Source organism: Bacillus rossius, chromosome 1, assembly GCF_032445375.1.
Source record: "Bacillus rossius redtenbacheri isolate Brsri chromosome 1, Brsri_v3, whole genome shotgun sequence".
Classification (NCBI taxonomy): domain Eukaryota; kingdom Metazoa; phylum Arthropoda; class Insecta; order Phasmatodea; family Bacillidae; genus Bacillus; species Bacillus rossius.
The window spans coordinates 111,725,256-111,749,870 of record NC_086330.1 but is presented as its reverse complement, the minus strand read 5'-3'; the positions used below and the strand labels follow the sequence as shown (position 1 = coordinate 111,749,870).

At 35.6% G+C, this 24,615-nt stretch overlaps 1 protein-coding gene across 4 annotated transcripts in view; it reads right to left on the bottom strand.

Annotated features, from left to right (window-relative positions):
• Positions 1 to 24,615, bottom strand: part of LOC134542228 (myosin-VIIa-like) — a 143,538-nt gene that overhangs the window by 92,891 nt on the left and 26,032 nt on the right. Inside the window, exons 6-11 of one of the 4 annotated variants that reach the window (XM_063386318.1) lie at positions 21,154 to 21,275; positions 15,355 to 15,611; positions 9,377 to 9,542; positions 6,780 to 6,910; positions 3,449 to 3,633; positions 2,295 to 2,505 (exon numbers count right to left, since the gene is read on the bottom strand). In XM_063386318.1, coding sequence (XP_063242388.1) covers positions 2,295 to 2,505; positions 3,449 to 3,633; positions 6,780 to 6,910; positions 9,377 to 9,542; positions 15,355 to 15,611; positions 21,154 to 21,275 — 1,072 coding nt within the window. Of the gene's footprint in view, positions 1 to 2,294; positions 2,506 to 3,448; positions 3,634 to 6,779; positions 6,911 to 9,376; positions 9,543 to 10,014; positions 10,169 to 10,397; positions 10,457 to 15,354; positions 15,612 to 21,153; positions 21,276 to 24,615 lie in introns of those variants that run through there. The other 3 variants (XM_063386327.1, XM_063386336.1, XM_063386343.1) reach the window with 3 other exon arrangements.

Sequence of the window (24,615 nt, the reverse complement as noted above, 5' to 3'; positions counted from 1 at the left end):
CTTTCTCAAGAGCATACATATGTTGGTTAGGTTTACAAATCACATCTATTTAAGTGGGCAAGTTTGTACATTGGGGTTCTTCTTGCTGATGGAAATAATAACTAACCAATTATGAGCTCCCTGAATTATTGATAACTAAAAGTGAATCCTCATTCACACAAACATACTGACTCACAGACACACACACAAACATACACACATAATGAAATCATACCACTGAACCTGAGCTATCATTATATTTGTGTTGCTACTGCAAAACCAACGCTCATTCACCAAAAGTTTTGCCTGATAGGGTTTTATGTTACATGGTTATGAACAGACTTACGGCGATGCAACCAAAAAGACAATAGTGGGCTCCAAACCCCTTTGGTTACTGTCACGGAGCTACAAGTATGAGTCATGCCGGCAGTGGCGAGGCGTGAGGTTTACATGAGGGAAAGCAACAACTCCGTTCACCCCAAAACACGGTGGAGGGGTGGAGGGGGGGGGGGGGGGGGTGTCCGGGGGCCTTCCCCCGGAAAAATATGGATTTAAAGGTACAAAAGTGTGCTATTTAAGTAGTTTTCTTAACTGAACATTGACTATTCCACAGGTAGAAAAATTGACATTTTTTTTTAAAATTATAAACTGTTTTTGAAAAATAATAATGTTTGGCATACATTATTCTGATAATAAAATACCTACTCTACATTATTTATATACTAAGTGGGAGTGTAGTATCATCGATATCTGGTACAAAATATATAAACAGACAACACATGGCAAAGTAAGTACTTAAAATAAAGAGAAGACGCTCATAAAACTGTACTAGAATAGTAAAAATTAAATGTTGGTATTTTTTGTACCAACACAAAATAAACTATCTTCATACGTGATCATAAACTCTGTTAACTGGTACGTGGTTATTCACAGTCACTCCAGCGAGATTGCAACTCTCGAGCTAGGATCCCGTATCCGCCACCCGCGGGACGCGGTCGGTAGCAGTTGGCACTGCTAGGTCGCCTCCCGTACGCCCACAAATCCCCCACGCACTGCCAGCCTTTGGTTACCCAATAGGGCGCAGGGAACTCCCAGCCAACAGCCCGCGAGAGAGATGCGCGCGCCCTGAGAGACGACCGCCGACTGAAACGCCACCTCGCCACCTGCCCTGCCGAACTTTAGCGGACATAGCCGAAGCAGTCGGCGGAAGAATTCCACCGTCTGCTTCGGCCATGTTCGCTTGAGTTTGGCAAGAAAACACTACCTTCGTAGCTTCTACCACGTGTTTTTACAGCCAATCCCCTCCTCGAACCTTTGTACCATGCCACCCCCCTTCCGAAAGGAAACTACTGCGGCAGCCTTCCTGCTGAAAGCGGTCCTACCAGCGCTTCTAAACCTAGCAACGCTTCTAAAACAGCATGTTTTGTGTGTCGACGAGTTCTTTTCTTATAGCGCACAGCGCACAGTATTGGGTCCCAAGAAGATAATGTAAAAAATACGTACACCTAACTGTACGAGCCAAAGTAAAATACTATTCTGAATAAAATATTTATTTAAAAAATACATTGTCTGCAAACTGCCTGGGCAAGCACTGCTTGCCTTGCTTGCCCTGACGAGACGCCACTGCATGCCGGGGTGTTGGGGTTGAACCCACGACCCTAGCCACATGAGTGCAATTTAGTGATCACAACCACCCAGGACCTTTATTCACCACTGTGAGGAAATAAAAGCAGTTTCATACTTCCTTTAGGTAAAATGTTGCGGAAATCTAGTACATAGACGTTTGTAACTAGAACTTAATGAGTTTTGTTGTTAACTTTATAAAGTCAGATATGGTAGGTTAACAATACTATTGGCAAATTTATTTGACTGTTTACAAAGGGGAAGGAAGAGCAACTGTATATTCTTAGGGGAGACCACCCCTTCTACAAAAATAAATGTTTTTCATCATCATTGAAAGAGGAAATTATAAATAGTATCATGAGTTTGTTAAACTTTTTTTCCAAAATGTAATTTATATGAATATAAGTCATAATAAAAATCAGTCTATTGGTAAATGATTAAAGAGGTTTGTTTGCCACAGTTCTCTCCCTAGTACAATAGCACTAAAAAATTTTCTTTTAGTTTACTCCCTGGACTAAAAAAAATCATTATATGCTCTTAGCAAAGAGGAAATGCAGATACAGCCACAATCAAACTAATATCTACAGGAACAGCAAACAAGCTATAACTCAAGTAGCCCAGCAATATATATGGATGGAGTTTTATTTTCAAACAGCTGTGCTCCTTCTAGCTCGAAAGAGAGGCGCTCATACATTAGGAAACAGCGATTCTTCGTCAATGAGCGCCATGATGTTGATAGGTTTCATCCCAATCATATCGAGGATATCCTGGTTGTCGACAAAAGCCATGTTCTGCCAGCTGATGCCTTCGCGCTTGTATTCTTCTTGCTCGAGCTTGAAAATGTGTTGTACGAAGAACTGCTGGAGATTCTCGTTGGCATAGTTGATGCAGAGCTGTTCAAAGCTGAAAAATACATTAAAATGAAGGAAATTAGCCCAATGCATTCATTGCTGTTAAGTGCTTGATTACCTATTAACTTATTAACATTCACGAAATTAAAAAAAAAAAAATCTTCCGTAACTTTTACATTTACAGTTGTTTTTGTAACAATTATTTATCTTTGGAAATACAGATAGTAATTTAAAAGATAAAATAACTGAGACTTTCCAGTTTTTAATTAAATGTTATAATTTTTACTTTATGATATACTAGTTGTAGTTTCTTTCAAAGAAATTTATATAACCTAAGTGTCATTTTTCTGTAAAAATAAAATATTCAGATTTGACTTTGTGGAGCAATAAATGTGAAAATTTTGAATTGGTAACATAAGAAGTAAATCACAAATACCATTTTTAATTTCCAAAAAGATATATATTTTTTAAAATTAATAACTGACTCAAACACAAAGGAACCAATTTTAATTGTTTGAAGCTTTACCCAAATCTTTTCACTGTTAATTCTGACAATAATTTTTTTAAAGCTAATAACAACATACATGTTATGCAAGCTAAAACATCTTCGTGGGCCATACATCTAACCTTCAAATGGTATAATGATCAAGAAATGCCCCTACTTTCAGTAAAACACTATGTTACTGGAAGGGTCATAAGAACAATGTACCTATATACTGAAAATCAACATCGTTCCCATAATCACTTATTCATTTCTCAACCTTGTTTGTACAAAATTAATTTTTGCTGTTCATAATTTAACATGCACGTATTTATCAGGCACGTTATTTGTTATACCACAGTGACCGTATTATGTATCAACATTAAGATTCAAACTGAATTTATGTTGCTTATTGAACTTGCCACAAATTTGCATGTTAAAAGTTGTTCATGCACAATTTTTATCCTACACAAAAAAAGGGTAACTTTTTTTATTTTTTATTTTTTATACAAACCTGTTTGTCTCAAAGTTTTCAAAGCCAAAAATATCCAGTACTCCAATAGAATTTTTTATCCCAGCACTGGATTTGTAGATGGTGGAATTTACTTGACTGACGATGTACACAAAAAGTCTGCCATAGATTCCTTTCACAAAAGCATCTCTGGCTTCTAAAGCTTTTGCACTGGACAGATGTGACACCTGCAAAATTATATTCCAGAAACAGATGTCAGTTTTCAAAACATATTATTTCAGAAACAAAAACATTATTGAGGAAATTTTTTCTAAAACAAATTAACCAATACAGATTTATACATACAACCTGTATATGTACAGAAATATAATTAACCAGTCAATGCACCCTTTGTGTCAAGGTAATTTACTATACTATAAATAAAATATACAATTGTAAAATAGTATTTCATAATTGTATTTCAAAAACTAGCCACCTGAAGGAAAATAATTTTGTAAATTATTTTTAAGAAAAGATGAAAATTGGTTTATTTGAATCACATTTCTCCTATTATTTGGCAACACAATTAGGCATATAATAAAAAAAATCCCGCCTCTTTTCCAAGTAATAACTGACTTAAACTTAAATTTTGGAGTACACTTTTCTAGAGAACCTTCTAAACAAATCCAGCTTCTCAAGTTATAAGTCATCAACACAAACAGTGCATGCAAACTTGCAAGTTGTTTGTTTTGAACTCGTTACAAGCTATGCATTGAATAAATAATTATAATGAATTAAGGGAAAAAATGTAAGGACAATTATAATCTCATATGAAATTAATGAAAACAATTACAAATTGCACATTATGTTATTGTACCAAATAACTGATCCAATAATACATCTTACACTACCAAAGACAGTAAAAGAAGTGGCAGGAAGAAATACTGAATAGCATACATACATGCAACATTTTATGTTCTATCACAGTGATGGCCAACTATCTACGTTTTGCACGGCTCGCTGAAAATAATTTCTTTACAAATAACCGCTGTCTTTGTTTGTATGTGCAAAGTAAGTTGTCAGCAGATATATTTATGAAGTCATCATATTCTTACACAAATATTTGAATTCATTTCTTTATAATTAATTGTGTAATTTATGGATTATTATATGGTAAATTCTTATTAGATTTTAAGGTTTTTAATTTTTGGTAAATGTTTTTTAACCCCGATGCAAAATCAAGAGTGTTATAAGTTTCAAACTTTTGTCTGTCTATGGCACTGTAGCTCCCAAACAGATGGAGCAATGGACTGATTTCTATCTTTTTTTATATGAAGGTTTATTTAATCGGGATGGTTCTTAGCCAGGTATGTTTGATTAAAATCTGTTCAGCCATTTAAAGATCATCAGCTCATTTTGTAACTGGTGTAGGAATCTAAGCCATAAATGGACCTTTATCTTAATTTCACCTGTCTCATACACTTGAAATTTGGTACACTATGTAAATCCGACGACACTGTAACCTGATGCTGCAACCAGGAGAGTCTACAGACACCTAACTCCTCGACAACTAACAGCAGATGTATCGTGTTTGGGCTCACTGAATTGGTCTCAATGAGTATTTGGGTTACAGATGGTGATCAGAGCTTTATGGCGGAGCAGGTAGGTGGTTATAGGAACTCAGCTTTATATAAAATAATAATGTAATAAACAACGAATCAAACTATATCAGTATTCGATACAAAGAAAAAAAATTAATTTTTTTTTTTTAATCATACAATATATGAATAATGTAGAGCAATCATAAACTTAATCTCAGTATTTACTACTCTAAATTTATCTCTTATTATATCATCTACCATAGGTATTAAATTTAAAGTAAAATAACTTTTAATACTAATTGCTATAGGCTTGCATCTACCTTCATTTAATGAAATACTTAGAAGAAATTATTACTGGAAAAGAAATATTTCTTGTTAGTAAAAATATTAAAATAATAAAAACACCAAAACCAAGACAACAAAACCAAATTATCTTAAATAAAAAATCATAAGCAAATAATTATGTTTGGTATAATATTTCAACAAAAAAAAAAATCAATTTTTCACTTAAAATTAGGAAGGAAATGTTGTGTTAAGTGTTAGGTAGGTAACTATTTGCACTAAGGTGGAGATAGCGCGACAATTGTCCCATGTCTTGGCACGATGGTTGGAATAGCACGTCGATTGTCACGTGGAGAGGTTGAAATGATTATAATTAATAATTCTATAGTTTAAAAAGTTTGGAAGCAACGATAAAATTTAATTTTAAAAATCTCAACACAAAAAAGGAACTCTTAAAAAGTCAAAAATAATATCTGTTTATCAATTTTCAAATTATTTTATCCTTTAAGACGTCAGGGGACTGCTAAGTAAACAAATTTGGGAGTTAAAACTAGCAAACTTAACACAGAATAAGTAGGTAACAAAAAAATACAAAATTGTTAAGACAGTGTCAATCCAAAAAGATAAGGCCAAGTTTGTAAACAAGATGTTAATTTACCCTGAAAATTTTCACATAGAATACATGTCCTATAGTGTTTACAAGTCATTGAAAAATATAAAAATAACTTTTCACATAATTTATTAACAAATAATTTATCAACTTTAATCTGTTACAAACACATATGATGTTTGAATGAAGCTCCGTGTGCTAACCGTCTTTGTTTTGCATAGATGTAGAAACAATGGTAATTTTTTATGTGAACATTAAATAAAATGACTACAAATCTGAACCGGATTATCAGGAGATCCGGATCAACGAGGACCGGATAAACGAGGTTTTAATGTACTTAGTTAAGTAGTAATAGTTTAGTTTAATATGCACTCAAACAATCAGAGCAAGGGTGAGACGGTCCAATCCTACTACAAAACGCGTTGGGCAGTGGGCGTGGGTGAGCAAGCTGCATGGTGCAGGGGACGTGATGTTACCGAGTAACGCTGGCAGATGCGTGGGGGAAGATGTCATTTGATGATTGTGTCTATTTTGCAAATTTTTTGGAGTAAATTAAATGATTAATTAAAGACTTGGGCTTAGCATTTTGGATTGACTACTACTTAAAGATTTAGTATTGTTGATTGTTACCTACCCAGATTTATTTAACAGTCCCCATTGCCTTTAAAAATAAAAAATCATTTGAAAATTAATAAACAGATGTTATTTTTACTTTTTATGAATTCATTATTTTGTATTTTTTTTGTTTTTTAAATTAAGTTTTATTACAAAAATTTTTTTACGTTCTTCATCATACACCATGTATTGTTTTATTTGTTTACTCTCTACCAGATACTTGTTATGTATAACAAGTACAAAACAAAATTTACATAAAAATAATTAGAAACTTTTAAATACATACCACTTTTTCTCCTTGAGCGAATATTGTTTTCTTCGTAAGTGCGTCGGTTAGTAACTCTTTGGTGACTCCTAGCATAGCAGCAATCTTCTGAATATGAACTTGGTCAGGTATTTCTGAAGCATCCATGTTGACTGTTGTAGATAAAAGACATACAAGATAATTAATTGTGCATGACAAAAATTAAGATTACCTTTAAATGTGTGCTTATTGCCTGAAAAATACCAGTATGCTGCTTTCATTCAAGGCCAATATGATAATAAAGGAGAGGTTTCATATTATAACGTTATATTATTCGTTAATGATTAACTTAGGCTGTAAGTTGAAGATCACTAGGAAATAATTCCATCAAAACTACTGTAGTATTTCTCAAGCTGTAAGTAAACATGTATACACTCAGGCAGACAGATAAACCTTTGAAAAAGTCCAAATTTCTTGAATTTTATTTTAATAAAAATTAGCCAATAAGAAATTAATTTTAACTTGGAAAATTTAAGATTAATTTCTCTTAGAGTTAGCTGTTACTAAATGTTGAATAAACATTCAATCAGTGAAATAAAATAAGTAAAATATTTTTACATCAATAACACTTAAAACAGTTAATGTAACCTTGCAGAGAACTAGTTGTGTGTGTTCGTTTAGTACGTAGGATTGAATGATTACTGCTACTTTAAATGAAAAAAAAAAAATGTTAAATAAAACAAAAACAAAAAAGTTTACCTCTAACACAATTTTTTTTAGAATTGAAAAAAAAAACACACACCTTTTCCTTGAATACATGTAATAAAAATATATGTATAATTATATTTTCTACTTGATAAATTGATAATAGAGTAATAGAAAAACATTTATACAGATTACAAAGTAAATATCATTGTTCCGTATTTATGACATAAATTTTTTTGAGATTAAAAATTTAAAAAATTATGGAAGGAGACAATACTGATATTAAAAGTAAAAATTGGAAGACATCTTACATTTGTGATTTTATAATGTTTTTGGCTGTCTCATGCACAACTCTCACATGTTTAGGTTGACGTCGTCCGCGCCTGCGGTCCCTTTGAGCCCGATATGCCACCGCCCAAACACCACCACCCTCTGTTCAAACCTCCCGCTAACGAGTGCGTGCATGTGTGCGTGTGTTGGTCGCCCGGCAAGAGGGCACTTAGCTGCAGTGCGCCGCACCCCTATATGTAATTAATAATATTGTAACCTTTTCTTTTCGCCCCTAAAATAGTGTCCCGACGAATCAGTAAGTGAGTGTCTTTTGTTTTCTTAACATATTATATTTTTTTAATAAAGTACGTGCAAGCACGGACAAGGATGCTCCCTAGCGGGCGACGACGGAACCAACATATAACTTTATTCAAACTAATTTACCAAAAAAGTAACTATTACAGATGGTCTGGTCATGGATGTGTATCTGGTAATTTTATAAAGGGTTTATGTTATTTTCTATAATAACCCAGGGCACGCAATAGCTAAGATGTTAACGGTAATTGTGTTGAGCGCGAAGGGCACCATGTTTCCTGCCGCGAGCCCTTGTCTCATCCCAGTCTCCTTCTACAGCCGGCCGAGGGCGGACGTCTCTGCAGACACCCCGAGGACATCACCGTTGTCTCACCGATAAGTAATTCTGTTAATTTAAATAATTCAAATTGTTTTCTTTTCATCCTCGGGGCCTCTCTCGGTCGGTGAGGCTGCCTAATTAGTAATTCCTATGCTCTCAGGAGTTTTTTAACCACTTGTGCTTTACGTAAAAGACTTGAGGCGACCTATGTGTGGTATGCCTCTTCAACTAAACCAATTCGTGCCTCGGGTGTTTTTAACAGTGTAAAGGAAGGACTGTATGAGGGCGTGTAATGTGTAAGTAAATAAAACCAACTTAATTGAGTCAAGTGTCTTTGTGTTCGGGGGGGCCACGTGGGTCCTTAACCCAGTCAGCGGCGTGTGGGACGCCCTAAGAGCCCACTGCGGTTAAGTAGAAGTGTGCCCGACGCTGAGAGCGGGCTCGGTTAGGAACAGCTGTGGAATTCGAGATCAGGAGGGCTAATATCTCGCCGCACACGGGCCACGTAACGCCCTGAGTAAGAGCATCAAGCTGGGTCCACGTGCCCACTCACATGGTGGTGCCCACTATTTCCACCAATAACTCAAAACGTAACACCGGTACGCCCTCAAAGTATAGGTCATATTAGATTTGATGTCGCCCTACATTAGAATATTTTATATTTTAGGATTACTTATATCAATGTCATTGCTTACAATTAAATGGATATAATGCTTAATGTTAAAAAATTGAAATTGATGTTTTAAAAGCTTAATTTTTCTAAATAAAATAAAATAAAAATATATAAACTTTGAACAAGTATAGAAAAATCATATACACAAAATTAATATTTAGACAATCAAATATTAATTTAACTCTTAAGACATTCATTTAACTGACATTATATGAGGTAATTTTTTATCAAATTCAAAAATGAATCTTCTGAATGATTCAACATGGATGCACTAAGGAATACTCGCGCAACCCCAAGGCAAATGTACATCAAAAATGCTTGATGAAAGTATGCATATATCAAAGAAATGCAACTTACAGACCACTGTTGATGTGTACTTCGTGTTTCCCAGGTGAAGCATGGCTGCAAGTAGTTTGAATATGTCCCACGTGTCTTCCGGAGAGAAGTCTAGAACTTTCATAGCGGATCTGATATTAGCAAAATCAGCTACGTCGTCTCTTCCTTCACACGTCAAACTGTTACCCTGAAAGAGTAGAAAAACTAGTATTTTAGGAGGTTTCAGAAATAAGAAATGCTTAAAATTTGCTTAAATTTCACAGCTTAGACATTTCATCAGTTATAGTATTAGTAGGGGTATGTACTTTTCGTGTTTATTTGTTCACAGAATTCGAGGTTATTTTTCTGGAAAATCGGTGTTATTTTTCTCTGAAAGGGAGGTTATTTTGACTACCAAAATGGATAACAGTAATAACAATTTCATATCTCAAGTGTCATAAAAATTGTTTTAACACTTAATACACACCAAATACTAACTACTTAATATTAAAAAAGATTATATTAAAAAAGTATAATTGAAACTGAATGTCCAATATTTGGAGAAGTATGAAGTAATTTCTCAATTCTTATTTAAATAATTACTGTAGCAGGTTTCGGCATTTTTGTCAACAAAAGTAACTACGGTAAATTAACGCATTTTTGTTAAAATTATTTATTACTTCGGATAAGTATGTAGGCCTACGCCACGTAAGTATTAGAGCACAACTACCACGCCACGCAAGTTCAGTTCATACCGTTTACAAGTTTGTCGTATTCAACCACGCGCGGGCACGGCCGTAAACAGCTTTGTTTTGTTGTGACTTCGTGTGAGTGTGCGTGAGCGTGACTGCGCACACAGCCTACCGGCTGCCAGCTGCACTGCTGCTGCTGATTGCATCATTGTGTGAGCTCAGCGAGTAACGACGTGTTGTGTAGCTACTGCATATTTGTTTGATGTTATGTGTATAAGTGTATCAAACTATACTCACGTCTTTGCTTACATCATTCAAGTTATTAAAACATTCAATTTCGCCTCTATATATGTTTACACCGTTTTTCTTACCATAAATACTAGAAACACATCACATGTTCGCTTGTGAGAGGAAGCAGCGCATCGTACTCTAGTTGAATTATGGCGGCCGTGTTGTGTTTACTAATTCTGCACTAGGTTAGGCCTACGTTATGGGCTTCGTCAGAAGAACGCATTTTTAGCATAGTTTAATCTAATAGTTATGGATAACGGGTTTATTTGTTTTCAAACGTTAAGATTCGCGTAAAAATAGTATCCTATAATGTGGATATCGGGTTTATTCGTTTTAAACTGTTAAAATTTGCGTAAAAATGATTTTATTGCAAATTCGTGATTATTCGCTTTAAAATGTCAAAATTCGCGTAAAAAATTGTTTTATCGCAAATGCGAATTTTGCATACCCCTAAGTATTAGATGCCAACTGCTAATTTCAATGAAAAATATTTTGCAGACACCATTCTATACATTAATTGTTCAGTTTTGAACAACGGTACCTGTCATTGTCAGTATCTAAGTGTTAAATGGTGGTCATATTGAGGCGTTTTGCACGCCTCCGCTTTAGTTATTTTTATATAAAAAATGTTGTTAATTGTTTTTGCTCTAGGTCTCGTGTTAAATTCTAGAAACGTTTCTCTTGGTCATCGGTTCTCAAGAAAAGTGCTTTCAAACGCCCTGCAATGCGCAGCAGCATAACGAACGCTAGCGCTTCGCTGGTTTTGTTTCAACTCGCCATCACCGCACGGCGCGCTGGTCAACTGACGTCACGGGGCTGACGTGTACGAGCCAGCGCAGGCCGGCAGCGACACTCGTGTAGTAGCTCTTGAGCAAGCCACACCTGCGTGCTGTGGGAAGACTGGTGTTTGGACTTCAACTGCGGGGAGCCTGTTTTTTTTGGTAACGTCACGAATAGAAGCCATGCCGGGTCTGCTTCTACAATGCAGCGTTTTCTGACAAGTAAGTGTTGGCCTACCCTGATTCTCAACCAAGCACCGGGTTGAGTGTTATTGGACTAGCGGCGCGGTGAAATACTGTTGGATTTTTCACAAAGTTTCGTGTAAAGCAAACTCATTAGAATAAAATATAAACAGTTAAAACTACAAACTCGAACATTTGTGGCAGTAATAGTTCTGCATGCTTGTTGACTTCAAAACTACAGTAAGTCCTCTATTTACGTCGTACCGATTTACGTCGTTTCGGATTGTCGCTAATGTTTGAGTACTCATGTTTCAATTTAAGTTGTCACCGATTCACAATAACGTCGTTTACAATGACCGTAAATCTTTATTTTAACCAAAACACCGTATATAATTCGTTTATAATTCTTTGTTTCCTTCGGTAGTTAATTTATGCTATGTAGCGTAAGCTACACGTTCACCGCCTTATCTTATCATACATCATGAGGGATGCTTCCTGCTCTCCGCTGCTCTCCGCGCGGTGATGCAATACTACCAGCCCGCCCGCTCGGCCACCCACGTATCTCGCACGTAGAAGTGTTATCTACTTCCTGCAACGACACAGCATTTTCTCCTACCCCTTTTCGTCCAACTCCTTGGCACTTCAGTCGCTATGATATCATTGAGTTGGCCGGAGTTTTAAACGTGCCGTTGTTAACTTTATCGTGATTAAATGCGTTTGTAGTAGGCCTACAGTATCAGCTCACTGCAATTTATGATTTTTTCTTCATAAGATGTCTTCCAAACGACTAAATTTAACTTCAAACGTAATTTCAAAAAATAAGAACAGAACACATGTTTCATTAGCCACGAAAATGGAAGTTTTGAGACGTTTCGATTCGGGCGAGAGGGCTGTTGAGATTAGTAAAGTGTTAGGTCTGCCACCTACCACAGTTCGTACAATTCGATCAAACGTGGACAAAATTAAGAGTAGTTTACTGAACATGTCATCTGTCAGTGCTACAAAGACGAGTTATACACGTAATAGTGCTATGGAGAAAATGGAGAAGATGCTTGCCGTATGGATTGAAACACAGAACCAGCACAATTGCTCCGTAAATTTAAGGCTTATTCAAAGCAAAGCTCTATCATTGTACAATGAGGAAATGAAAAATTTTGAAGGTACTTCAACCGTTAAAGAGGAAGTGTTTAATGCCAGCCGCGGGTGGTTTCAGCGATTTAAAGCCAGGTACAGTTTCCATAATATAAAACTGACAGGTGAGGCAGCAAGTTCCGACACTGACGCCGCAAAGGAATTCATCCAGAAACTTGAGAAGATCATTGAAGAAGGTGGCTACATGCCGAAACAAGTTTTCAATGCAGATGAAACGGGACTTTTCTGGAAAAGAATGCCGGCGAGAACCTACATCACTAAACAAGAGAGGAATGTGCCTGGTTTCAAGGCTGCAAAGGATCGTGTGACAGTATTGTTGGCGGCAAATGCAGCTGGCGACTGTAAAATGAAACTGCTGCTGATAACCAAGTCAGCCAACCCACGAGCCTTGAAAGGTTACTGAAAGGAGCACCTGCCAGTGATTTTAAGAGCAAATAATAAGGCCTGGATAACTGGCCCCCTGTTCAGGGAATGGCTTAACTTGTATGCCATCCCTGCATGGAAAGAGTACTGTTCCAAGGAGAACCTTGACTTTAAAATTGATCGACAACTCACCTAGTCACCCACCCGAGGTAGTAGAAATGCATGAAAATTTGAAAGTGGTTTTTCTTCCTCCAAACACCACAGTATCTTGCAACCACTAGACCAAGGCGTCATCGCATCGTTCAAGGCCTATTATTTGCGGCGTACATTCCAACAGCTGCTTGAAGGTACAGATGGTGAGGATAAGCCTACAATCAAGGAGGCGTGGCTACAACATTTTGCATGCTATCAAGAATATTGGAGAAGCATGGACTGAGGTCACTAAAAATAGCTTGAACTCGACGTGGGGTAAACTGTGGCCTGATTGCCTACATAATTTTAAGGGATTTGAAGATCCCTCTCCCGCTGTAGACGTACGCGCGGACATCGTTGACATCGCTAAAAGAACTGGATTCAACGATCTCGAAACTGACGACATTGACAAAGTCTTGGATGCTAATGTAGAAGAGCTTACAAACGAAGAGCTACACCAGCTGGTAATTAATCCTGCAGCAGACAACACTGATAGTGAAGATGATGACCTGGAAGTGAAAACAGACATCACAGTGAAAGAACTAACCTCCGCCTTAGGCCATGTCAAAATGGCATTGCAAATTTTTTCTGAAAAAGACATAAATGAGGAACGGAGCTCTAAAGTGCGGAGAAACGTAATGGAGAGTGTTAGGTGCTACGAGGAGCTCCTCAAGGAGAAAAAGAAGCAGACAACACTTCATGCTTTCTTCGGCGGAGCATCAAAGGCGGCGACAGCTTCCATGTGTGTAGGAAAGGAATCGGAAATTGTTCAAAGTGACTCGGAATAAATTGACAAACTTGTCACGTCATCCTTTTTGGAATTCTATTCACAATGTGTAGTGTATTCAGAGCTTTTTCATTTAAAATGTTACGTAAAATGATATAATTTATATTGTTTGCGACGTAAATTTAAAGTAGTGTTTCTCATGAAAAATATTTTACATTGATTTTTATTAGAATTATTCCCGTACGTAAATTGTAAGAATTGTGTTGCGCTATTGTATAACCTCTTTTAGGTGTTTATTACTTCATGTGATTATTTTAAATCAAGGGCTCTCAATGTTTGTCATACTTATAGTACTTTTATTGTATGTATGCATTTCTTTTGACTTTGTTCTTACCAGCCTCCAAAAAAAAACAGTTGTTTTCTCCCTCGAATGACTCAAAGTAAAATCTGTGTAGCGCTAAACCACTTTGTAACCTTACACTTTGAATGCATTATGCGTTTATATTACGTGCAGTATGTACTATATATCTGTTTTTATATTTCAATCAATAAAGGTAATAAAGCAGCTGGTAAAATAACCATTCTATAAAGCTGAGAAGTACTAGTTGGACTTGTTTCCCACGCTGTCGGTTGTCATTTGCTGATAAAATTGCCCGTTGTCACGTCTGTATGCCAGCGCTTCCGGCCGACCTTGGGCCGTGGCCGGCCGGTGGCATGAAACATGGCTCATTTTGCGTCGTTTCTATTTACGTCGCGGTTTTCAGGAACGTAACCCCGACGTAAACCGAGGACTTACTGTACGTCATCCTTCTAGAGTATGGTGCGACGGCTGTGGGTGCTGAGAACTGCTTCGCTCGCTGAGCTTAGCCCAATTTGACTACTTACGCTCGTTGAAACTGGACAAACAGACCTAGTACGCGGCAACTTTCTTAATATCAAGCAGGAAAACCAAAAAAAGATAGACTGGACGGTTTAGTTGGTCCGGGATAAAAAAATTAGGACTTTCTATATTTTTATTTAAATATAGCTTTATTACATTTTATTCCCATCTGTTGTAAATTTTTGTTTGATAACAAATTAGTTGTTTAAGTATTCTTGGTATTAGTATTATATTTTTTGTACTGTTTTTTTTTTTTTGCGAAGGCTGCAGCCCGTAAATTACTGTGAAGTTGTGTTTTTGTAAATTAACTTCAAGTCCATTTTATTCCGCAAATCTTGTGTGATTAAACATGCTCAGGGCAGTAATATATTATTTTATTTCTAGCATCGTCCTGTCCGGTTTTGGTTTCATAGTTTCCACATTTTGTAGACATTATAGGCGACTGCGTACTCTGACTCGTGGTCGGAGTACCTCGAGCTACGCCTCAATATACACAGTGATGTTCTCCCATTTCTAACTTAAGGTCACTCAGATTTATTATAACTCTAGATTAAAAAAATGGCATGGCAAAACTGAAATTATTACATAACTCCTAATTGGCTCTTATGCTACAATCAGACATGATGAAAGGATGGTAAAATTATGTCCGAGTGATTATTAACAACCCATGTAAGCTAGGACAACTCTTCTGTCATTCATGAAAACATTTGATAACTAACCTGCACTAATGTGTTTACTTTTAAAATGGAGCCATTACTTACTTGAACCAAGTAGTGGTATTTGGAAGCATCTTCAAGGGCCAGGTCTCGTCTCTCTTCACCAGACAGTCCCGCCAACATGCAATAAAATATGTGGTAGTTTCTTTCACCGGAGCTCTGTGACACAATGCGAGATTTCTCCAACAGATACTGTTCGATTTTTGCTCCTTCGATGGAATTGTGATCATTGAAATAGATTTCAACGTATTTTCCAAACCTTGATGAGTTGTCATTTCGGACAGTCCTAGCATTTCCAAATGCTGAAACACACACAACAGTTTTATAAATGATTACAGAGGATCAGCTGAGTTGACTTAAGACTAAGGGACATTCTTTCTGTCTGATTTAAGGCTCAGTCACACACGACATTACATCAGTGTACAGGCTATTCCTGTAGACCTACCTATTACTATAGAATTTGTTTGGCTGCAGATCTTGTCACCAGATATTTACAGAATGTTATTTGTGAGCTGTAAAAGATCATACAAGTGATTATATTAATCAACTCTTGCATGACTTTAAACTATTATTTGATAAAAATTAATAAATATCTGACAAAAAATTTGTGGTGAACATAAAAGACAAGAGTGATTATGATTAATTTACAGGAATAGTTCTTAAAAAGAATGAACCAATTTGGTGTGTAAGATCTTAAGAGTATGGAAAAGATTTGCTTAGGGAAGGACACATAATTTATAAATATAGGTATTAAAAATTATTTAATGTATTTTTGGTCTCATGACTTAAAATAAACAGACACAAAACTACATTGCTGCATTGTTTCACCATGATTGTGTGTACTCGAACAAAAACTGATATAAAATGCATTTAATACTTTAAGAGGCATGATTTGACTTTAGTAACTTTATTTTACTTGTTAGCATCTTATAACAAAATCCAGTGAGGTCAGTTTTTACATCAAAAATAAGACCAACTGTCTATAATGACTAATTACAGAAGTCTCCAATAAATCAAGAGCAAAAAAAACATTTTGAAGCTAAATATCATTTTAAACTGGACTTATAACGGTAACTAATAGCAAGTAAAATAGATGAATAAACCATTATTTGAGTTAGTTTGTGATTCCAAATAATAAAAAAATAAAGTACATATAAACATTTGGAAACCTAAAGACTGAACACAATTTAAATATAAAACCAAACCCACATTTTTATGTAAGCCTAGCTGATAACAATAAATGTTCAAAAGTATAGTAAATTAATGAACTGAAAATATGCAAGCAATCAGAAACGAGTTGGATTTCTTCCAACTCAATTCTTTTAAACTTTCATTAAGATTCAGTAATTTTTTTTTTGAAATATAGATTAAATTTATTATTAAGACTAATTGTTTTACTATAATTCTTGATAAACATATGGCAGTCCTATTTAATATACAATTTTCAGTTAGTCTAATTTTTCAAGAATAAGCACAATGGCTAAGTTACTTTACTATACACATGCATATTGAGCGCAAAGGTAGGAGTTTCGTACCTCAAGTAAGAGCATGAATATAATAGCTATGTCATTCTACTTTTGGCCAAACATGCTCAGTGTTCGCATGTGGTACGACGAAAAAGTGACTCACGTGCAGTGACATCATACGGTGGGAAAGTTTGGCATGGGTATTTTTAAATTTGTGAGTTATAAATATAAAAACTTATAGTTAAAAAAAAATTTTTTTTTGTCCAACAGCCAAATAATGCACCACAACTCTGTATAATTAAAATCGTGGGGTGCTCTCTTCTTTCATTTTCGTCATGACTATATCCTAAAATTAGTTATAGAAAATTTAAGACAAATAATATAAGCAAACCCCTGGGCGTAGATCTGGGATGGGGGGACAGGGGGGTCCGGGCCCCCTGGAACTAAGGGGGGGGGGGGGGGGAGCGGCGCCTGCCTGCACTTTCAAAAGAAGTGTGACTGTGAAACATGTTTGATGTCAAAACCATGTCATATGGAAAATTTTCTGTATATTTTAAAGTTTTCTTCTTATTGCATGCATGTAGGCAAAAATATGGGCAGTATATAGTATACGGGCACCATATCCAGATATGATGCGTCGGTTAACCCCACGTGCAAAATTACCCCCCCCCCCCCCCCCCCCCCAAACCAGTAAATTCCCACGGGCCCAACTTGTGAATCCTACAGATTTGTGCCCCTGAGTTAATTACTGTTATTAAGTTCATAAGTGCTTCGTAATGACTACCATGTTTTATCGCAAAATCGTCACACATTTTATACTAAAATCAAGTTTTAAAATTAGGGGTGCAACGTTTATGCAAAGAATAAATTTTTTTTTTTTAGGTAAAGTTATTCATAAAAACTAAATCCATTCATTGAAAGAACGTTTATTTCAAAAGTGGAGTGTACAAGAGCATGCCGAACCATTTAAATTAATAAGTCATGCAACAAAAACCTTTCTTCAACTTTAAATAGAAAAAACTAAATTTGAATGTGAATGCAAGCGTGAACTAACGCATAAGTATCATCGTAGTACACACTTAAATGAAAGAGTGCGGGCCATCAAATGTAGTTAACTCGGCACTCGACAGAAAGCGCGCGTTGCATGCAATCGGTGATATATCAATATTGATATTCGACTACGCGTGCGTGCTCTATACGGGAAGCAACATAACTAAACATGAATGATGCTAACTAGCGCTGGCTACATTTTTATAAGCGGTACACTGTGGCAATGCAGATGAACAGATAACGTTTAAAAACGTCTTTAAAAGAAAATTTACATATCAGACAACTTCGTATTTCCGTTAATTAAATAAGTAAGTGCTAATTTCCGAACAAATATTAGATTTATACTTTAAAATACATTGTTTTATACGGAAAAGATACCTACACAAAGCGCTCGGAATCTAATAGCGGGACCAAAAACATCATGCAATGTTTACGGGAGAGGTTTTTTTTATCCAAAATTTAACGCCCTAAAATATACGTGCGAAAATTATGCGCGTGGGACGATTATGCGATAAATGAGGGTATATCCTAGAATTTTCAAAATGATTATACCCTAAAATTTTCAATTTGAATATCCTAAAATTAGTGATAGAATATATATTACAAATCATATTGTTATTACTGATAGAAAATTTAAGGCAAATGATATCAAGCACCTCATGATTTTAGTTATACAAAGTTGTGGTGCATTATTCGGCTGCTGGACAAAAAAATTAATTTATTTAATTTTTTAATTTTTAGGCTTTTCAACAATAAAAGTGGATTTTTTAAAAAAATTTTCAATCTATAAGTTAATTTTATTATTTTCAGTCTCAAAATAAAATGTCACCATGTATGATACAGTTGTCATACCCATTTTGTACTTCATTGTTTACCCCAGCACATTAGCACTACAGCAATACCACAGAACTGCACACATTAATAAATTATTACAAATTAAGACAACAATGGTTATAGCTTGCCAGTTAAAAATTATTATGAAATTAAATAAACACTCTTATGGTTTTGAAAAACTAATTAAAAGGAAGACTGATCTAAATTTGAGTTCTACGTAAAATGAAAGCTCTTGACCGTCTTCCCAGTGTATGTCTACAGGCTTGAAACTCGGCAGGGATATTCTTTATATTAGATACACATTAACTGAGCACGGGGTTTTCCTAAAATCAGCTTTCAAGGTGGATTATGGAGCGTTAAAGATTTTAGGGCTTTAACACATTTTCCACCATAACCCAAACTATTGGATTGGAAAACTCCAAATTAAAAAAGAATACATTTTTAAAATTGTCAAAATTTAGGGTCATTAACCCCTTCTCCCTCCGAGGGGGAGAAAGTTGAAATCCGGGCACATTTTCCACCATAACCAGATTTCAGAAACACTCTAAATCAAAAAGAATATATTTTTAAAAATTTTGAAATTTAAGGGGCTTCCCCTCCCTCCCTGCCCGGGCTCATTTTCCACCATGACCCAACCTTTTGGATCGGAAACACTCCAAATTGAAAATGCTTTGATTTTTAACACTTTCAAAATTTTTGGTTTTTAACCCCCCAACCCAACTAAGTGTCACAGTCGAACCCGGGGAAAATTCCCATCATGTCCCGACCTCATGGATACACAAAAGGCATGGTTATTACTCATAGCACAAAATTAGCTTTTTTTACCCTCTAACCCCCACAACTTCCTTTTAACACTAAGGTCTTAAGTTATCAAAATATTGTATTGTCAGAGGTTCTTTATATGTATGCAAAATTTCAACATATTTGGACATCGTAAAGTGGGTAAAAATTTAATGGAAATATTTTATTACATAGTCTATTGATACATACAGGTCAAGCTAATAATAGTGTGGTAATAATAAAAGAGAGAGTTTGTCTTTCTGTTGTTGTTTGCGTAGTGCGGAGACAGGAAGACCTAGAGATGTGAAATCTGGTAATTAGGTTCTCCAGGAGGAAAGGGGTTATCCATGTGCCCCTCCTAGCAAAGTTTTCAAAATTTTATTTAGTGTATTTATTTATTTATTGTTTCAGTAATTTCCAACCACATTTTTCCCAATTATCTTTGCTTCTAAAAATCTTAAAATGAAAATCTTTACACCATTGTGTAGACAATGGAATTAGTAAAATGTAGTCTGTTCCAAATTTTAAACTTAATTTGTAGATTTTAAGTGAATTTTTAAACCATTTTTTTTTTAAACCTTCTTCCTCGCTGTTTTCTTCTATATTAAAGAACATCCGGAATTTTACTATCAGAATGTCTTCAAACTGTCCCAAAATATAAATCTGGCCTCTGTTTGAAACAAGAGTGGTCAAAAAATAAATTTTTATACAAATTTTTGAATGAAATCAGAGTTATTCATTACGTATTTTAATTTTTGATAGGAAATGATTATTGGTATTCGAAGTGTAATTATAATATACTTCATAGTTTTCTTTTAATCTGCAGCATTTTTGCTTTGCAGTATAGTTTTTGATTTGAAAGATTCTTAAAATTATTCCTTTCTCTTTAGTATTTTTCGTACCTAGTAGTAGTAGTTCTAGTTATTAGTAGTTCTAGTTCTAGTTCTAGTAGTAGGTCTAGTTATTTTAATTCTTTCTCTGAGTTACTTTTGCATTTTAATAATATATTTTCAAAGAATTTTATTCAATAAAATTTACTTTCTTAGGTTATTATTTTTCTAATCTTTTTATCAGTGCAGTCCTATGTGGCATTTGTATTGGTTTCAATTCACGTTTGAAATAAAATAATTTGTATTTTAATTTTGTCTCTGCGCTTTTAAAATTTTTTTTTAAATTTTTATTTTCAGCAAATTTCACTTTTACATTTTACTCCTTTACATTTTCCTCATGATAAGAGTTATTTTACATTATTTATTGTGTGTTATTCAGCTTTACGAATGTAACAATTTCACAAACTTCTAGTTGATATCGACGAGCAAGTAATTTCCCTATGCCGTTTGTATTACACTCCAGCACAGTCCTCGACATGCTCAAGTCAGTATCATTTGTTTTAGTTGCTGAATTTGTGATGAATGTTGAATGGGTTGCACGTGCTTCAGTCTTTCTTGTTACTGGTATGCTATTGGCTTGAAGCCCACCAACCGATAGAGCTGGAGAACATCCTTGAGAGAATAAAGCAGGTGAAACAAATTATTGAAGTAATTTGAAGAATGTACATCATTCAATCTGATAATAAAATACCCAAACAAGAGTACTGTTTCCTTCACTCTTCTGGAGGCAATAGCATGGTGTAGCGGAACAACGAATTTCGTGGACATGTACTTTTGTGCCTTCGTGCAAGTATCTGAGCAAGATGCATGCAATAGGTGCTCACCTTCCAGGATAGGGTTGGCTTCGAGGATCTGCTGCTCTATCCAGGAGTGCTTGCCGCTGATGGCCGCCAGGTACTGCAGGATCAGTTTGGTGCTCTCCGTCTTGCCCGCTCCGCTCTCGCCGCTGCAGGGATATTCATGTTCCAGCATTCATTTTGCTTGCCATTTTGGCGATACAAACAGTGCATTAATAAATGCATGATCATTAACAAGGGTAGTTTGGTATTGATTGTTAACAAGGGTAGCCTTGTTGTATACTGCAGTAACTAGGATAGGATGATCAAATCCTCAAGCGACATCAAATCTTTAGTATTTGAAAGATTATTATATTCGAGAAAAAAGAATTGAAGAAAAACATACAAGGAAATACAGTAAATTCAAAACTCTGAAAACAAATTACCATTCCCCAATATATTTCTTACATTTAAAATATGCTATCCTTATGAATAAACAGAATTTATAAATAAACCAATAACACCGGAATCTATTGTTTTAAAAATAAAATAAGGCAAAAAATAAAACCATAAAATCTTGTCCTTAGTCATTACTATTGATTAAAGAGTTATCCCAAAGAGTTATTTTGATGGCACTCTTAGAATTTGTTGTTGGATCACAAATTTTCTCAACAAATTTGTTACTAAAATTATTTTTGAACTATAAAATTATGAACACTTATTATGTACACTTATTATGTATATTATAAACACTAATTATGAACACTTGCATGAATTTTTAGTGCTGTTAAATTAAGTAGTAAATATTTGTTGAGAAAATTTGAGACAAAACATAAAAAGCAAGTGAGGCATATTGAATTTACAGACAATGCGAGATTTAATGATGGATTTATGGACAAAGATATAATGATAAATTTACAGACAAAGAGACATATGATGGATTTACAGGCAAGGAGCAATATAATGATGAATTTACAAAGATATATAAAATAATGAATTTACAAAGAAAGATATAATGATAAATGTTAAGACAATGTGAGATATAATGATGAATTTACAGACAAAGCCATCAAACAACATATATGAGACTGAACCTTAAGGCAAAACACCTTTTTTTGATTCAAACATACACCAAACATGACCCACCCATTGAAAAATATAAAAAATCTGTACCGCAGTATTTTAATTTTACATATTCTCATTAAATACATACATTTAAAACTATTTTAAAAGTGTTAGCACAGGTACTCTGGTAACTATTAATAAAACTTCAATATTTAATGAATGTTATTCAGCATCACAAGAAAGTGTCGAATTATGTGATGCGAAGGTTTCATGCATAAGTGTATCCATTTGGGTTACATGAAGGCAAAGGAGTGAGGTTACTGGGTCCCTCCACCTCCCACCATCCCCTCAGTCATACTGAACTCTAGGATAAGATTAAAATGTTAACATTTTATTAACTTATCAATAAAAATTGTTCAGTAATAAAATACATACATACTATGCACTTTTATGGTATTTTTTTTATCCTAAAAAAGTAAAATATATGATTACACTAAGAAATTATAATCAATTTTTTTATTTAGTAATGTACAATGCAATTAGTATACCCAAAGTCAAACCTCTCTGAAACGACCCCTCACGGTTCCCAGGAATAGGGTCGTAATAGATGTTTTCCGAAATTTTCAGTTGATTTCAAACACCCCCCCCCCCCCCCCCCACACCCCACCCTTTTTACAAACCGCTACTCGCTAAGAAACCAGCCGTACAATGGCAGGATGCTGTCACTCACAATGCTAGACGGCTTTGCTTTAAACCCACTTCAACTTTCATGACAAGTCCGTCGCCCTACAGGCCACCTCTAAAGAAAATATGTTAGTTTACATGTACGTTTTCTGCTTGCCGTAGTTAAATACACTAGAACCTCGATGTCACGAACCCCGGATTTAATGAAGCAGTGATTTTACGAATACATTCTCGGGAACCGTCAAAAAATTGGACATTTTGACCAAAATGTGAAAATCAGAAGAAAAAAATTTAAAAAAAAAACGAAATGAAAGATCATTAAAATCTGTTCATTTTAACACACAGCGTATTTTTGTGTCGGCTTTAATACTTCCAATAATGTTCATGTAAGAATAACAAAAAAATAAGGGGACATTTCCTTTAAAAATATGGCAGCAGTAGCTTGTGCAACGTAAGTGGGAGCGCGGGAATATCGTCTAGACAGGCTGGCGGCAGCACAGGTGGCGGATGCATGACGTCATACAGCTTACCTCTCCTTCCCTTGTCCAGACTTCAAGGTTCATCCCTCCCAGGCATACAAACCATCGTGTCTCTCTCCCCCTCCTCCATCAACATCCTTTGGCATGTGAAACTGTCAACATCCTTCCTCCCCTTCTCCAAACTGCGTGCAACGAAAGCAAGGTTTGTATAGTCCATTTCTGGCAGGGGCGCAACAACAGGGGGGGCAAGGGTATTTTGCCCCCCTTCTGAAACCTTGAAGTGGGGGCAAACGGGGGGCAAAGAAAGTGCTGTGTAATCAATTTTTAGATAATAAAACTGCTTAAATAGCACCATTTTCCACCATGAAATAAAAATTTTCCCGGGAGAGACCCCCCGCTTCAATAGGGGGGATAGATGATTCTTTATAAAAAGGTATATTGCCCCCCCCCCCCCTTGGAAATTTAGTTGTTGTGCCCCTGATTTCTGGTAAAATGAAAAATTGTTAAGGGCCCCCGCGACAGCCATTTACCATTAATTGTTTTTGATACAATTTGTTTGTTATTTACACAACATTATTTCTGCTGGAAAATCACTGAAACTTCAAAATTTATTTAATGGAAAAATTTAGCAGGCCGTAAAAATATTCATTTTTGCCGCAAATGAACTATACTCGCCCTTCCTGCCAGACAACATTCTCGGCGCGTGACGCATGGCAACTACAGTCGTGTGCCGCGCACAGCCACGAAAAACCTAAGCAATTTCCAAACTACACTAGATATCCGACTGGAGTCTGTTTACGAAAAGCATTTAAGAATTTGTTAATGCCCAACTGGTTCTATTGAGATAAAATGGCTAAAAGGCATGTTTTCGAAGTTTTAGGTGTAAAAAACCCGTTACAAATTTCTTGAAAGTATCATAGGGAAATGCATTACACCTTTATCTTTATTTTTCCGCCATATAATGTTACGGTCACCGCTCAAATTTCAGTTATCTGACGGGAACGAGATGACTGCGCGTCAGTTCAGAGCCTTGCACTTAAGAGGTTTTACCGCGCTAGAACTACCATTGAGCGTCGCTCTTATCATCCCGCTTCACTAACACACACGCTGACCAGACGGAGCCCTAAAGCTGATTAGAGGAAGCATGTAGAAATGCAAGGCACGAAATTTTTCCAGCTTGTCAACCAGGACCCGGGCAAGTCTTGACTATCAAGCTTTTCACATTAAAATATAAGAGACTTGTATTGTGTAATTTCGGTGTTATTTAGCGGTTTTTCTTAAA